Below are 18048 nucleotides of genomic sequence, written 5' to 3' on the forward strand. Positions count from 1 at the left end.
TGTTACAAAGTAGGATTAAAATCGATTTAATTGTCCTTTTTTTGTCAACGATATACACAAAATATATATATTTTTTTAAGATTAATATAAAATGAGAAAAATATAGTCGATGTGTAAGTATTCAGCCCTTTGTTTAGTCAAGCCTAAATTGGTTCAGGAGTTAAATTTGGCTTAACAAATCACATAAAAAGTTACATGGACTCACTCTGTGTGAAATAAGGGGTTGACATGATTTTTAAATGACTAACCCTTCGTCTGTCCCCCATACATACAACATTTGTATGGTCCCTCAGTCACGTATTGAATTTTAAGCACAGATTCAACTCCAAAGATCAGGGAGCTTTTCAAAAGCCTCTTAAAAAAGCGCAGTGATTGGTAGATGGGTAACAATAACAAATCCGACATTGAATATCTCTTTAAGTATGGTCTAGTGCATTGTGTATTAAACCACGCAGACACGTCAAAGATACAGCCGTCCTTGAGAACTGAGCCACAGGGCAAGAAGGAAACTGCTCAGGGAGGCCGTTGTTGATTTTTAAACGGCTACAGAGTTCAATGGCTGTGATGGGAGAGAACGACGGATGAATCAACATTGTAGTGACTTTACAGTGAAAGAACACAAATATACAAAATAGAAATATTCCAAAACATGCATCTTGTATGTAACAATGCACTAAAGTAATACTGAAAAAAAAACGTGGCAAAATAATACACTTTTTGGCCTAAATGCAAAGTCCTATGTTTGGGGCAAATCCAACACATCACCGAGTAACTGCATGGTGGTGGCTGCATCATGGTATGGGTATGCTTGACATCGGCAAATACTGGGGAGTTTTTCAGGATAAAAAAAAAAACAGGGTAGGGCTAAGCACAGGCAAAATCCTCGAACAAAACCTGGTTCAGTATGCTTTACACTGGAAGAGGAATGCACCTTTCAGCAGGATAATAGCCTACACCACAAGGCCAAATCTACATTGGAGTTGCTTACCAAGAAGACTGAATGTTCCTGAGTGGGCAAGTTACAGTGTTGTCTTAAATCTGCTTGCAAATCTATGGCAAGACTTCAACATTGCTGTCTAGCCATGATCCCCAACATCTTGATAGAGCTTGAAGAATTTTGAAAAGAATGATAGGCAAATATTGTACAACCCAGGTGTGCAAAGTTCTTAGAGACTCACAGCTGTAATTGCTGTCAAAGGTGTTTTATAACTCAGGGATGGGAACACTAATGCAACGACTATATTGTATTTATAATTTTCTTTATAATCGTAAAAAAAAGCATTTTTCTTCCACTTTGACATTAGAGTATTTTGTTTAAATTTGTTGACAAAAAAATTACAATTAAATCAATTTCTAATCCCACTTTGTAACACAAAATGTGAAGAAATATGGCAGAACCCTCAGAACCCGCCTCAGTTCGTCGGGGCATGGACTCTACAAGATGTTGAAAGCGTTCCACAGGGATGCTGGCCCATGTTGACTCCAAAGCTTCCCAGTGTTGTCAAGTTGGCTGGATGTCCTATGGGTGGTGGACCATTCTTGATACACATGGGAAACTGTTGAGTGTGAAAACCCAGAAGCTTTGCAGTTCTAGACACACTCAAACCGGTGCGCATGGCACCTACTACCATACCCCGTTCAAAGGCACTTTAATGTTTTGTCTTGCCCATTTACCCTCTGAATGGCACACATACACAGTCCGTGTCTCTAAGTGGATATAACAAGCGACATCAATAAGGGATCATAGCTTTCACCTGGATTCACCTGGTCAGTCTGTCATGGAAAGAGCAGGTGTTCATAATGGTTTGTATACTCAGTGTATGTACTTGGGCCCAGACATGATATTGTGTCCCTGTTAGACCGTCGTACAAATGGAAGCGTCAGGTGACCCAGCGGCAACCCTCTATGTCCAAGAAGAGGAAGATGTCTCTGCTGTTTGACCACCTGGACTCCTGCGAGCTGGCCACACACCTCACCTACCTGGAGTACAAGTCCTTCTGCAAGATACTGGTAGGTGGGGCTGTGGGGAGCAGTGTGTCTGTCCACCAGATCTGGGTTCATAGTAATTGTTTTTCTTTCAAATACTTAAACTTGCGCTTGATTGACCTTCCCTGGTACAATACAACTTATGGAATACCTCGTCCACCTGTCACTCAAGGCAAGCTTAATTAAACACTCAAAGTATTTGAAAGAAAACGCATACTGTTTGAACCCAGGCTTGCTGTCCAAACTGCCTTTGCATTGCTCATTCAACATGGGACTTACAGTACCAGTCAAATGTCTCGACACACCTACACATACCCTTGGATGAGTCATTTCGTAGTTTTGATATCTTCACTATTATTCTACAGTGTCGAACATTAAAAAAAATAAACCTTGAATGAGTAGGTATGTCTATACTTTTGACTGGTACTGTATGTTGACTTAAATGTGGGCGTAACTGCTTTTGGATGCCCACTTAATCCATTACATTTCTCTGCCCCTCTTCCAGTTCCAGGACTACCACAGTTTTGTGATGCATGGCTGCACGGTGGACAACCCCATCCTGGAGCGCTTTATCACCCTGTTCAACAGTGTGTCTCAGTGGATCCAGCTCATGGTGCTCAGCAAGCCCACTGCCCCCCAGAGGGCAGCAGTCATCTCCCACTTCATCAGGGTGGCTCAGGTACGTAGGCTGGGACAGATTGGTGTTGGAATTTTCCAGTTATTTCATTTGTTCTGAGGGATGCTCTTAACCTGCGTGCCAGTCTGTTTGGGCTATCATGTCAACCCCTTGTCACTCGTTGTCATGTTTGGCTTGACGATAACAGCAGTGGCGTTGGCAAGAGCACAAACAGATCTGGGACCAGGCTAGTAGGCTCTACCTCGAGGTCATAAACAAATGGCACTGGTTAATATTAGACAGGAAATGTCATTGGTTAACTTTAGGCAAATAATCCCAGTTGGTTAGGGAAAGGGGTTGGATTGTTGTAAAGCCTTGTGTTAGCGGTTGAGATAAGACGGGGGAGTTTTGTCATGGAGAGGAAAGGGATGGAGAAGCAGATATGGACAGATATTGGATACATACCAAACTAACCTTCAGAAAAAACCGACTGTTACACCTTCAGGTATTATGAACTGTATTCGTAGACGGTTACTGCCCGTTATTCCTTACAGAAATTATCAAAGTGTGTTTATCAGTAGTGCTGTTCTCCAGGTACTACTACTACCAGTGGGTGTCCCTGCTAACAGAAGAGAGGCTATATTTGGATTTGTTAAAGAAGAATGTTTGGAGTGTGTCTCCCCATTCCCCAATGCCACTCTCTCCTCTCCAAAACAAAACCCTTCATGATTTATTCACTGACAACCCGGCAGGCTCCCGACCCCCTCTCACCCCACCCTTTTAACCCTCCTCTGCCAAATATGCCCGAGTTCAAATAGCCCAGCTGGATGCTAGCTAGCTGGTTTAGCACCCCGACTAAGTTTTCTAAATAACATGCTTTGCCTCCCAAAATGTGTAGAATGAAGGATTTCTCTCTCTCAATAATGTTTGGATGGTGACAGGAGAAAATGACGGCCAAATGTATACCCGCCTAAAAGTTGAGTGGGTGTATTTTCCAAAGCTGTGATCCTGCTCCAATACATCCCAGAGAGGGGTCACCTCCTGCTCTCCTTCCTGCTCCCGCTCTCTCTTTCCTCTTTCACCCCTCCCTCTCTGCTCATCCCTTCCAAATATAATTTGCTCTTTCCCATTCACCTTCTGATTCACTCCGTGTTTCACCTGAAGTAGGCCATTTTCTCTGCAGTCTTTCTCACCCTTCTTTTCTCTCTTCTGTCTCTCCCCCTAACGTCTCTGCACAATCCATTGTCTTTTTTAACCCGTACGCCTCCTTTGATTTGTCATCATAATGCTTAACCGTATTTCCCGTCATACATCAGATATTGTATAGTCATTATGTCAGTCATTATGTAGTTACTTACAATGCCTCACACACACAGCAGTAATTTAGTACATTACTTATCCCACACAGTGGAAAGCTTCGGCATATCGACAGGATACCCGGATTATTCCCTGTGTTATCGATACCTATCACTGTTAGTCAGTGGGCTTTATACAGCAGTTTAGTAGAGCCTCCATCATGCCACTCTGCCATAAAGCTTTGCCCATTGATCGGAGTGACCGGGCAGGTATTTGAGCTTAACCAAATGATGCCCGCTGGCAGTCGTCCTAAACAGAAGTATGTCTGCAACTGTGACACAATGATTAGAATGTGTGCTGTGCTGTCTACTGTTTGAATGGTATTATTAGACAGTGCAGCTTATTGCTTGAGGTTTGTGTGTGTGTGTGTGTGGGTTAGCTGGTGTGTGTGTATGTGCGTGTGTGTGAGGGAGTGTGTATGTGTGACCTTCCCCGGATTTTAGTTATCGCCTGCCTTTGTGTGCCTCCAATTTCTTCCAATCCTCTCCGTTTCCCTCAGAGAGAAAATAGTCTCTCTCTAAATCACTGTTTTATAACTTGCTTGCTCCTCTCCCTCTGGCTCCTTGTCAATCGTTCCGTCTCCCTCTTCTCCTCTGTCTCTCTTGAATCCTTGTTGGCACCGGCTCTTACACCCACACGTTGGCTTCTCTTCTTCCTCCATTTCTCTCACCCCTCACTCGCTCTCAATGTTTCTCTCACCCAGTGCCTCATGTCTCTCTCTCTGAATCTTTGATATTTTTTTTCTCTCTCTCTCTCTCTCTCTCTCTCTCTCTCTCTGTCTCTCTCTCTCTCTCTCTCTCTCTCTCTCTCTCTCTCTCTCTCTCTCTGTCTCTCTCTCTCTCTCTCTCTCTCTGTCTCTCTCTCTCTCTCTGTCTCTCTCTCTGTCTCTGTCTCTCTCTCTGTCTCTCTCTCTGTCTCTCTCTCTCTCTCTGTCTCTCTCTCTCTCTCTCTCTCTCTCTGTCTCTCTCTCTGTCTCTGTCTCTGTCTCTGTCTCTCTCTCTCTCTCTCTCTCTCTCTCTCTCTCTCTCTTATACCTCTTCTCTGTCTCTGTCTCTCTTATACCTCTTCTCTGTCTCTCTTATACCTCTTCTCTGTCTCAGCCCTAGGTTAGTTAATCATTTGGAGTTCAGGTAGGTTTCTGAGCTTAGCAAACAAAGGAAAGTAGGAGGGGTGCTTCAACAGCAAAGACCGGAATTGTATTTTCTCCTTATCCCCCTCTCCATCTTCTTCTTCTTCTCTCTCCGATAGAAACTGCTCCAGCTTCAGAACTTCAACACTCTGATGGCGGTGGTGGGGGGGCTCAGTAACAGCTCCATATCTCGCCTCAAAGACACCCAGTCACACATCAGCAACGAGACCAACAAGGTGAACTAACTATGCTCATCTCATACCTTATGTGCACGCTATGTTGTCACTCTCTTCAAATAGCCTGGTGTCACCACCACAATAACTGACATTAGCTCACATCCTAAAACAGAAAGGATTCGTTTAGATAACAGCGGGAGAGATCAGGGGTATTTGTCAGTTACATGGAAGGACTTGGAAGAGTTATTTCTACTGTCGCACAATGTTAATCCACACACGTTTCCCTCCCCCTCTTAACCAATCCTTCCTCTCCTCCTTCAATCACCCCCCCTCCCCTGGTCCCCTCCAGGTGTTCAACAGCCTGATCGAGTTAGTGACGTCTTGTGGTAACTACAGCCAGTACCGCCGCCGCTTCTCCGAGTGCACAGGCTTCCGCTTCCCCATCCTGGGTGTGCACCTCAAGGACCTGATTGCCGTGCATGTGGCACTGTCTGACTGGGCTGACCCGGGCAAGAGCAGGGTCAACCTGGCTAAGTGTCAACAGCTGTATGCCATCCTCCAGGAGCTGGCGCTGATCCAGACCACACCACCCACCATTGATTCCAACACAGACCTGCTCAATCTACTCACAGTTAGTAAAACATACAGTACCAGCCAAAAGTTTGGACACATCTACTCCTTCAAGAGTTTTTATTTTATTTTTTACTATTTTCTACATTGTAGAATAATGGTAAAGACATCAAAACCATGAAAGAAAACATATGGAATTATGTAGTAATCAAAAAAGTGTTAAACAAATCAATTTATTTTTATATATTAGATTCTTCAAAGTAGCCCCCCTTTGCCTTGATGACAGCTTTGCACTCTTGGCATTCTCTCAACCAGCTTCACCTGGAATGCCTTTTCAACAGTCTTGAAGGAGTTCCCACATATGCTGAGCACTTGTTGGCTGCTTTTCCTTCATTCTGCGGTCTAACTCATCCCAAACATCTCAATTGGAGTGAGGTCAGGTGATTGTAGAGGCCAGGTCATCTGATGCAGCACTCCATCTCTCTCCTTCTTGGTCAAATAACCCTTTCACAGTCTGAAGGTGTGTTGGGTCATTGTCCTGTTGAAAAACAAATGATAGTCCCACTAAGCGCAAACCAGATGGGATGGTGTATCGCTACATAATTCTGTGGTAGCCATGCTGGTTAAGTGTGTCTTAAATTCTAAATAAATCACTGACAGTGTCACCAGCAAAGCACCCCCACACCATCACACCTCCTCCATGCTTCACGGTGGGAGCTTCACATGTGGAGATCATCCGTTCTCCTACTCTGCGTCTCACAAAGACACGGCGGTTGTAACCAAAAATCTGAAATTTGGAGTCATCAGACCAAAGGACAGATTTCCACCGGTCTAATGTCCATTGTCATGTTTCTTGGCCCAAGCATGTCTCTTCTTATTATTGGTGTCCTTTAGTAGTGGTTTCTTTGCAGCAATTTGACCATGAAGGCCAGATTCACGCAGTCTCCTCTGAACAGTTGATATGTCTGTTACTTGAACTCTATGAAGCATTTATTTGGGCTGCAATTTCTGAGGCTGGTAACTCAGCAGAGGTAACTTTGGGTCTCTCTTTCCTGTGGCGGTCCTCATGAGAGCCAGTTTCATCATAGCGCTTGATGGTTTTTGCGACTGCACTTGAAGAAACATTCAAAGCTCTTGATGTTCCTGATAGACTGACCTTCATGTCTAAACGCGTTAAGAAGGAGAGACATTCCACAAATGTACTTTTAACAAGGCACACCTGTTAATTGAAATGCATTCCAGGTGACTCGCTCATGAAGTTGGTTGAGAATGCCAAGAGTGTGCAAGCTGTCATCAAGGCAAAGGGGGCTATTTTGATGAAAAATATATATATTGATTTAACACTTTTTTGGTTACATGATTAATATGACATACTGTATATTAAATATATTCAAAATACAGTGAACAAAAATATAAATACAACATGCAACAATTTCAAAGATTTTACAGAGTTACATTTCATATAAGGAAATCAGTCTATTGAAATTCATGAATTAAGACCTCACATGACTGGGAATACAGATATGCATCTGTTGGTCACAGATGCCTTTAAAACAAGGTAGGGGCGTGGATCAGAAAACCATTCAGTGTCTGGTGTGACCACCATTTGCCTCATGCAGCGATAAAAAAATCTCCTTCGCATAGAGTTGATCAAGCTGTTGATTGTGGAATGTTGTCCCACTAGTCTTCAATGGCTGTGCGAAGTTGCTAGATATTGGCTGGAACTGGAACACGCTGTCGTACACGTTGATCCAGAGCATCCCAAACATGCTCAATGGGTGACATGTCTGAGTATGCAGGCCGTGGAAGAACTGGGACATTTTCAGCTTCCATGAATTGTGTACATGAGGCGATGGCGGCGGATGAATGGCATAATGGCCCTCAGGATCTTGTCACGGTATCTCTGTGCATTCAAATTGCCATCGATAAAATGCAATTGTGTTTGTTGTCCATAGCTTATGCCTGCCCATAATAACCGCGCCGCCACCATGGGGCACTCTGTTCACAAAGTTGACATCAGCAAACCGGTCGCCCACACAAAGCCATACATGCTGTCTGCCATCTGCCCAGTACAGTTGAAACTGGGATTCATCTGTGAAGAGCACACTTCTCCCGGGTGCCAGTGGCCCTCGAAGGTCAGCATATTCCCTCTGAAGTCAGTTACGATGCCGAACTGCAGTCAGGTCAAGACCCTGGTGAGGACGATGAGCACGCAGATGAGCTTCCCTGAGACTGTTTCTGACAGTTTGTGAAAAAATTATTCGGTTGTGCAAACCCACAGTTTCATCAGCTGTCCGGGTGACGGGTCTCAGACGATCCCGCAGGTGAAGCTGGATGTGGAGGTCCTGGACTGACGTGGTTACACGGGGTCTGCGGTTGTGAGGCCGGTTGGACATACTGCCAAATTTGCTAAAATGATGTTGGAGGTGGCTTATGGTAGAGAAATGAACATTCAAGAACTCTGGTGGACATTCCTGAAGTCAACATGCCAATTGCACGCTCCCTCACAATTTGAGACATATGTGGCATTGTGTTGTGTGGCAAAACTGCCCATTTTAGAGTGGCCTTTTATTGTCCCCAACACAACGTGCACCTGTGTAATGATCATGCTGTTTAATCAACTAATTAATATGCCACACCTGTCAGGTGGCTTGATTATCTTGGCAAAGGAGAAATGCTCACTAACAGGGATGTAAACAACTTTGAGAGAAATATGCTTTTTGTGCATATGGACAATTTCCTGGATCGTTTATTTCAACTCATGAAACATGGGACCAACACTTTACATGCTGCGTTTATATTTTGGTTCAGTATATATTCCCAACATATGGGGATGGTGGAATATATGGCTCTATGTACCGATGCATTAAAACAGACCTGCTCAACAAACTTGGTTAGTGTGACATACTGTGTGTAACCTGGTCTCAGATCTATTTAGGCTGTCTTCCTAATGCCGTGATAATGACCATAGGAGTTGGCAAGACGGCACAAACAGATCCTGGACCAGACTAGACCAATATTTGGATTCATATTGAAAACGCATTAAATGGGTTTCAGATATATTCCCCACATATGGGGAAGTGACATGTATTCCCTTTCCCTTTTATTACGAATGCATCTGTTGTACATTTAATCTGGATGTAACTGTTACTTATCGGGGTCATGTCATTTAGAAACTCCTTGTACACATGATATAACCTGCCATCAAATCTCTGGCAATTATGTGTTTCCATGGTGAACTAGAGGCACCTAATGATATGTATCATTGACAGTAATAGAATATGGTTATGTATGCAGGAGTTAGTTTCCAAGAAAATGTTAGAAAACAAAGGCTTCCCTCTTACAGTAATGCCGCGGTCACATGACACTGTTTGAGGAAGGGACACCATTGACGAGGTCCCTGATTATCAAGCGATGGATTTCTTTATTGACTATATTCCATAGCCACTGACCCCGCCAGTCAACCTTGTAGAGGGTATCAATGAATGTATCCGGGGGGGGGGGGGGGGGGAGAGGAGGAGGGCGAGAGAAATACAGCAATCTACAGCCAATTTAATGGAATCAATGATGGCGTGTGGATCAAATCAAATTTTATTGGTCACATACACGTGATTAGCAGATGTTATTGCGGGTGTAGCGAAATGCTTGTGCTTCTAGTTCCGACAGTGCAGAAATATCTAACAAGTAATATCTAACAAATTACACAACATATACCCAATGCACACATCTCAGTAGGAATGAATTAAGACTATATACATATGGACGAGCGATGTCCGAGTGGAACGGACTAAGATACAGTAGAATACTATAGAAAAACAATATATGGGGCGGCAGGTAGCCTAGTGGTTAGAGCGTTGGACTAGTAACCGAAAGGTTGCTAGATCGAATCCCCGAGCTGGCAAGGTAAAAATCTGTCGTTCTGCCACTGAACAAGGCAGTTAACCCACTGTTCCTAGGCCGTCATTGTAAATAAGAATTTGTTCTTAACTGACTTGCTTAGTTAAATAAAGGTTAAATAAAAATAAATATACATATGAGATGAGTAATGCAAAATATGTAAACATTAAGTGGATAAGATGGTGTAGAATACAGTATTTTCATATGAGATGAGTAATGCCAGATATGTAAACACTATTAAAATTACTAGTGTTCCATTCCTTAAAGTGGCCAGTGATTCCTAGTCTATGCCTATAGGGAAGCAGCCTCTAATGTGCTAGTGATGGCTGTTTTAACAGTCTGATGGCCTTGAGATAGAAGCTGTTTTTCAGTCTCTCGGTCCCAGCTTTGATGCACCTGTACTGACCTCGCCTTCTGGACGATAGCGGGGTGAACATGCAGTGGCTCGGGTGGTTGATGTCTTTGATCTTTTTGGCCTTCCTGTGACATTGGGTGCTGTAGGTGTCCTGGAGGGCAGGTAGTTTGCTCCCGGTAATGCGTTGGGCAGACCGCACCACCCTCTGAAGCGCCGTGCAGTTGCCGTACCAGGCGGTGATACAGCCCGAGAGGATGCTTTCAATTGTGCATCTGTAAAAATTTGTGAGGGTTTTAGGTGACAAGCCAAATTTCTTTAGCCTCCTGAGGTTGAAGAGGCTAAGTTGCACCTTCTTCACCACACTGCCTGTGTGGGTGGTCCATTTCAGTTTGTCAGTGATGGGTTCGCCAAGGAACTTGAAGCTTTCCACCTCCTCCACTGTGGTCCCGTTGATGTGGATAGGGGTGTGCTCCCTCTGTTGTTTTTTGAAGTCCACGATCATTTCCTTTTGTTTTGTTGACGTTGACTGAGAGGTTGTTTTCCAGGCACCACACTCCCAGAGCCCTCACCTCCTCTCTGTACGCTGTCTCGTCATCATTGGTAATCAAGTCTACTACTGTTGTGTTGTCTGCGGACTTGATGATTGAGTTGGAGGCGTGCTTGGCCACGCAGACATGGGTGAACAGGGAGTACAGGAGGGGGCTGAGCATGCACCCTTGTGGAGAGGGGGATTGTCATTCAAATTTAAGGAATAAATTGAAAGTGTGAAGGATTTTTTTGTTGTCATTGAAAGAATCTAGTGGGAGTCCAAGGATGGAGAGGGAGCGTGATGACTTAATATTCCCAATGACCTAATGCAAATTCTAATAGGTTCCAGGGGGAATCAAGAATGACTGACTACCTCCAAAAGCAATCAGATTTCTGCTAGTCTTATTGATAGCCAGGACTGTTCCCCTCTACATTGAAATGATGAAGCTTCTTCAAAGGCATACACTGTTAGAATGTGATATTGCCATATAATTTCCTTTCCATTGAATGCCCTATAATTATGAGTGATCCGCAGTGCTTAATTTGTAAATCGGGAGGTGCCGGAACGAAAAGTGAGCGGGAGAGGGTTGTGGGGAGCTCCGTGGTACCAGAACGAATGAGGGGGGAAAAAATCCCCTTTTTACAATAAAGCATTGCATGTATTTCATCGCATTTGCGTAGTGGCATAGAACAGCAGAGTAGAGGCGCTTACAGGAGTTGCACACATGGGGAACTTTTGTAGTAGCCTAGGGTGCTGGACAACTGTGGCCTTTTTATAATTTTACATGACACTTTTTTAACACCGTACAAATTACCGGAATGACAGGCTTCTTTGACATTGACGGCCTCCCGAGTGGCTCAGTGGTCTAAGGCACAGCATCGCAGTTGCTAGCTGTGCCACTAGAGATCCTGGTTCGAGTCCAGGCTCTGTCGCAGCCGGCCGCGGCCAGGAGACCCATGGGGCGGCGCACAATTGGCCCAGCGTTGTCCGGGTCAGGGGAGGGTTTGACCGGCAGCGATGTCCTTGTCCCATCGCGCTCTAACAACTCCTGTGGCGGGCCGGGTGCAATGCACGCTGACACGGTCGCCAGGTGTACGGTGTTGTTTCCTCTGACACATTGGTGCGGCTGGCTTCCGGGATAAGTGGGCGTTGTGTCAAGAAGCAGTGCGGCTTAGTTGGGTTGTGTTTCGGAGGACGTATGGCTCTCGACCTTCGCCTTTCCTGAGTCCGTGCTGGAGTTGCAGCGATGAGACAAGACTGTAACTACCAATTGGATACCACAAAATTAGGGGAGAAAAAGGGGTAAAAAGTTTGAAAAAAAAATATATATATATATATATTAGTGTTGGAACACACATTGTGAGGAGGAAATTAGTCCTTCAACTGCTTTCCAGTTTCACTGACTCACCCAATGATGCTCAGCTTACTCACAGGTGATGGTCGATGTGTTTGTGCCAAAAGCCTATATTTCTCTCCTGTTTTACTTCGTAATCAATTACTTAATCATTACTTTGTAAAATGTGTTCTGGTACCTCGGAGCTCCTCTCCCGCTCACTTTTTTCCCCCGGCAACTCCCGATTTACAAATTAAGCACTGCGCGTGACTCATAATGATAGGGAAATATTTGGAAGTTGATCAAATATTTTGGTAGCCGACAGCAGACGGACTAGTCTTCTCTTTTCAGCAGGAGCCGTTTGCTTTCCAGCCTGTGTTTTCCTTGCTATTTGTATTTGAAATATTGAGAAAGGCCTGCTTTGTCTGCATTCTGTTCATTGACAGATTTGCTTCGCGTTCCTGGCTGTAGGCTATACCTTGTTACTGGGCTACACCCAATCCACAGCTATTTAAAAATAAATTTAAAAAAAGATCTTCGGTGGCTAAATTATAGGCATTCTCATGGTGTAGTAGGCTATTCTGAATTATTTCATTTATTTCTGACAGGCAGCAGTTGTTCTATAACTTTGGCAAATTTTGTTTTTCGATTTATCAGGGGTGCTGCAGCTCCTCCAGAACCATTTCTGCGTCTATGATTCTATAAGGAAATACGTTATGCCGCGCTGGAGAGATGAGAGTTGCAGGCTCCTGTCTATCAGAGCAGAGAGAGGGAGAGAATAATGTAGAAAGTGAATCTCATTCTAGTTCTGCGAGAGATAGAGGTGAGCTTCTCACACAGCCACGTGTTGGTCTCAAACAGGTTGTAATGTTGCTCAAACCATAAGCCCGGTCCAACCCGAACATTCATATTATTATTATCATCGCTTTTATTTGAATTTTAACATTTGAAAATGATTTTTCATGCCACGAGAGGTACCGGATCTGGTCAAATAGGTTCCGGAATAAAATAGTCCAAAACGGAGAGGTACAGGATCCTGTTCCGGCAGGATACGGCTTGAATTAAGAGCTGGTCATGTGTCTGTTTCAGCTATGACCCAATGCTGTACTTCTCTCGTTCTGGTTTGCGGAGCGAAAAACTATTCTCTTTTTCTGGTTTGCACCTAATCTCTGTCTCGCTCTCTGTCTCGCTCTCTGTCTCGCTCTCTGTCTCGCTCTCTGTCTCGCTCTCTGTCTCGCTCTCTGTCTCGACCTCTTTCTCTTTCTCTCTCTCTCTCTGAGAAACAGGAAATAACTTGACAGTCACGAGTTGAAGGACACAATCATCTCATTCACTGACTTTTATACAGTTTATTCAACTTCAGGTTCGTTTGAATCGGCGTTAGGAGATTGAGTTAAGCCAATGTGCTTGAAACCATGGGAATACGGTTCACCTTAGAGTAGCCTTCAAGTCTGCCAGTCCAATATTTTTCACCTAGTTTATTATTAATTGATGACCTGTACAAGGAAGGTGATTCCATTGTCCTTGATATGAGAGAATCGCTATATTAGTTTGGCGGAGAAATATGTCAGATTTTTTTTTTTCAGTCAGCGAAAAACAAATAACATCCTATGGGATTAGTATACTGTTGGTTATTCAACCTCGTTCTACGCATTTCAACTGAAAATGAAGTAGCTCTGAGGTTAACGGGTAGTTTTAAAGTTTGGCTAATACAAAGTAATAGTATGCCTCTTAAAACAACAAGACCTCCTTTTTTAAAATCTCCTCTGTTGTCATGGTATCCACATGCTATATTAATACAGTTACCATGTTGCAGGTGTCTCTGGACCAGTACCACACCGAGGAGGAGATCTACCAGCTGTCTCTACAGAGAGAGCCACGCAGTGCTAAACCAGCAGTGAGCGCTATGGGCCAGGGCCCAATAGGAAGCAAATGTGTCCTTTTAGCCAATAAGAAGCCATTTAAAAAAAAAATATTATATCTTGTAGATAGTTAATGTGTTTTTACAATTTATACAGGAAGTCAATGTATTCTAATAGCTTATAGGAAACCAATGTGTTAATTTTCTCATGACATTTAAACACCCTTGCTCTCATGTTCAACTTACCCTTTTATTGATTCTAGGACGCCTCTGGAGAATTTATGTTCTTGTCTTCTCATTGGTCTGGCAGAACTCTGGCCCCGCCCCCGCTCCCTCCCCCAAGCCCTCTATGATTGACGAATGGGCAGCGTCGGTGAAGCCCAAAGCCGACCCTGCGGTCATCAACAAACACATAGAGAAGATGGTGGACGTACGTTATGCTAGCTAAGTCTCTCAGTTTAGTTGAACCAACTAATTACAAGTTGTTGAAGGAACGTTATTGGCTTGGAACATAGTAGTTATCCTCTCCACTACCCTCTTATTAATCACAACAAGTCACCGGAATGACAACCATAGTACTCTCTGTTTTGAATGTCAGATATGTTGTAGTGATGTGTGTTTCCACGGTTACAGTCTGTCTTCAAGAACTTTGACACGGACGGGGATGGTCACATCTCCAGGGAGGAGTTTGAGATCATCAGGGACAACTTCCCCTACCTCAGCAAGTTTGGAGAACTGGACAAGAACCAGTGAGAGACAAAATCATCTTGGCAACTGTTACCATAGGCTACGTAGCAACAGTCACGTATAACTGATATTGTAACCATACTCTGCGTAATAGCGTCACACAGATTAGGAGGAAGGAGACATTGTTAATTTTCTCTTTCTCTCATTCTGTCTCTCTCTCTGTCTCTCTCTCTCTGTGTCTCGCTGTGTCTCTCTCTGTGTGTCTTTGTCTCTCGGTCACTGTGTCTCGGTCTCTTTCTCTCTCTCTCTGTGTCTCGCTGTCTCTGTCTCTCTGTGTGTCTCCCTCTTTGTGTCTTTCTCTCTCTGTGTCTCTCTCTGTGTCTGTCTCTTTGTCTGTGTGTCTGTCTGTCTCTCACTCTCTCTTTCTCATTCTCTCACTCACCAGAGATGGGCAGATCAGCAGAGAGGAGATGATCGACTACTTCATGAAGGCCAGCTCTCTGCTGAACTGTAAGATGGGCTTCATCCACACCTTCACAGAGACCACCTACGTCAAGCCCACCTTTTGTGAACACTGCACTGGCTTTGTGAGTTTACTGTCAGTTTGGCCGTCTATAAATCCATCCTCACTCCTATGTACAGTACAGATCCCTGCCTGAGTTAACTGGATTGATGAATTGATTGACAAATTGATTCTTTTAATGCTGAAATAGTCCCTTAGTCAAAATGGCTCTGGCTCTTTGAGCTTTGAATACTCACTCCTATAGACTATTAAGTCTATTCCCTGCTGTCTTTAAAAGTCATTTTTAAATGCATGGATTGGTGAATGGTGAAGGACAGAATGGCGTAGATGGTTATGGTCACGTCTGGCCACTGACTATGCAGCAATATTGTGGGAGTTCTAGACAAATACCTAATTACAACATTGGCACATTTTATTTGACAAGGAAAAGACCCTTGAGGTTAGAAACCTGGCAAGAGGTCAGCAGGAAGTAGTCACCGTGCACATACAACCCGAGCAAAATACAATACATTAAAGACCAATTACAATGGTAAATAAAATTGCCTTCCATCAGAGCTTGAAACTCAGCAAGCGATACCCTCTCCTCCAGTTCCAATTTTTTTTTTGGTCAGCTGGCTCCAAGACAAAGGAGCATTATTAGGAGAATGATCCTTCTTCCCATTTCAGTCCTGGCCTTTCGGAGAGGTGACAGATGGTAGCACCTGAGAACAGATACTAAGTGTCTGCGTTATTATTCGGCATCATCATTGGGTCTGCTCTTAACCATGGCAATTATTTGGAGATACAGTTCTGGGATAGGGAGATACTGGAGGTAATACAGCAGGCAGATAATTGGGCTCCTTGACAAGCCCTGTATTCCCCCCCCCCCCCATTGCTGTTTTTCATGTGGTGGTGAGGAGAGAGAGGTGTCAGAGGGCGTCAGAGGATCTCTGTTGTCTCACACAACGGCAGTGAGTCAGGGGACTGTAATGAGGGCGAGAGTGGCTTTGATACTGAACTGGGCGACAGCTCCTCAAATTGCACCAAAACCCCTAGCAGGTACAACGACCGAGAGAGATGAGGTGTAGCACATTGAAAAACATACACCGTGACTCATACACACGTTCTCTCATTTGGTGTGCGCACACACGTGCATGCACACACACTGCTGATTCACTTCACAGGGGAGCTAAGTGAAATGTCCATGCCATTCAGAGAAAAATACTATGGAAAAATAGGGGGGGGGGGAGAGAGAAATGTGCAAAGCGACTCAGCCACCAGCTACTTCCTCTCTGCCTGCTTTCCTGTTGGCTTCGGGTCAAACATAATACTTTGACTTCCAATGTTTTAGAGACAACGCGGTGAGCAAAAAAACAAGCTGCCCAGCACCATTTATGGAGTTCAGTTGCCCTGGGTGACTCAGACATAACTTCGTAACCCCACATTGTTTTAATATCTCTCTTCTGACAGCCCCCCCCCCGCTGTAGTCTTATCACCTGCTTAATGGAGCTAGAACTTAAAGCTCTTGTGAATGTGTCTCTGTGCTCTCTCTCCAGGGCCCTGGTCAAAAGTAGAGCACTACATAGGAATTGGGTTCCATTTGGTACGCAGCCAGGGAGGGCAGCGAGTGTTTGTTCTGCTCTGGGGGCTATAGGTTATACACGGGGCCAGTTTGTAAGATTGGTGTCTAACTCTCTATTAGGCCATGTTTGTTGATATGAGACTTTGCCATGGGGACTCTCTCTCTCTTTTTCTCTCCTCTCTCCTCTCTCTCTCTCTCTCTCTCTCTTTCGAGGTCTTCTGTTCTTGGCAACTGGTGAGAGTTTTTGTCGTCCTCTATTGGTGTAGGAAAGGTGTAGTTTTTTGAAAGAAAATGAATTCTCTTTGAACTTATGGCTGGTAAGTGTATTGGTGGCATTGAAGGCTCTCTGTCCGTGTGTTTGTCTGTGTGTGTGTGTGTGTGTGTGTAGGGTCAGGTTATTTTCTCTGTCCTCAGATCTCTGATGTGGCTGTGATCTCCTGGACAGGTCTTTCATGTCATTGTACCCCCGCGGTGGGCTCCTAGCGTCTGCTTGATCTCACTCCCCCCCCCACCACCTCCTCCTCCTTCCCTCTGTCTCTCCTCCACACCTCCCTCTGTTCCTGTACCTCCCCCTCTCGTTCCTCCTCTCACGTTCTTGCTCTTTCTACCTCTAATGCTCACTCTCTTTCGATCTGCCACTTCCTGTCCCTCGTTCTATTTCTACCTCACTCTTTCTCTACTTCCCTCTTTCCACCTTGCTCCCTCTCCCCACGTCCACCTGCTCCTTCTCCGCATGTGTCATCCTCGTCTCTCTCTGATCCCTGTCACTCTGCCCTATTCTGTCACTAGACGTCCGGCCTTTGTCTCCGTGTTCCAAGAATTTCATGAAGAGAAGTTACAAATCACTTTTCTCTCTCTCTTTCTCCCTAGATATGGGGCTTCTACAAACAGGGATACAAGTGTAAAGGTAAGAGAATCAATACATTTAGCTAACTTGAATAGTTCAAATTGCTATGAAAATTATAGATTTGTCCCTCGAACCAAAGGGGGCTTTTGAGATTCATGTCAACAGCGTGGAAGCCATGGTAAATACATCAGACTACATTACAGTGGCAAGAAAAAGTATGTGAACCCTTTGGAAATACCTGGATTTTTGCAAAAATTGGTCATAAATTTGAACTGATCTTCATCTAAGTCACAACAATAGACAAAGACTGTCTGCTTAAACTAATTACACACAAACAATTATACGTTTTCATGTCTTTATTGAACACACCGTGTAAACATTCACAGTGCAGGGTGGAAAAAGTATGTGAACCCTTGGATTTAATAACTGTTGACCCTCCTTTGGCAGCAATAAACTAACTCAACCAAATTTTTTCTGTAGTTGCGGATCAGACCTGCACAACGGTCAGGAGGAATTTTTGGACAATTCCTCTTTACAAAACTGTTTCAGTTCAGCAATATTCTTGGGATGTCTGGTGTGAACTGCTCTCTTGAGGTCATGCCACAGCATCTCAATCGGGTTG

General features: G+C 44.2%; 1 protein-coding gene across 1 annotated transcript in view; it reads left to right on the forward strand.

The window, feature by feature from the left end:
* Positions 1-18048, forward strand: part of LOC139560959 (RAS guanyl-releasing protein 2-like) — a 91644-nt gene that overhangs the window by 51623 nt on the left and 21973 nt on the right. Inside the window, exons 6-14 of the mRNA XM_071377707.1 lie at positions 1860-2010; positions 2492-2665; positions 5207-5323; positions 5613-5894; positions 13764-13844; positions 14119-14238; positions 14442-14557; positions 14941-15082; positions 17450-17486. Coding sequence (XP_071233808.1) covers positions 1860-2010; positions 2492-2665; positions 5207-5323; positions 5613-5894; positions 13764-13844; positions 14119-14238; positions 14442-14557; positions 14941-15082; positions 17450-17486 — 1220 coding nt within the window. The remainder of the gene's footprint in view (positions 1-1859; positions 2011-2491; positions 2666-5206; positions 5324-5612; positions 5895-13763; positions 13845-14118; positions 14239-14441; positions 14558-14940; positions 15083-17449; positions 17487-18048) is intronic.

The sequence above is a fragment of the Salvelinus alpinus genome, chromosome 31 (genome assembly GCF_045679555.1).
Source record: "Salvelinus alpinus chromosome 31, SLU_Salpinus.1, whole genome shotgun sequence".
Taxonomy (NCBI): domain Eukaryota; kingdom Metazoa; phylum Chordata; class Actinopteri; order Salmoniformes; family Salmonidae; genus Salvelinus; species Salvelinus alpinus.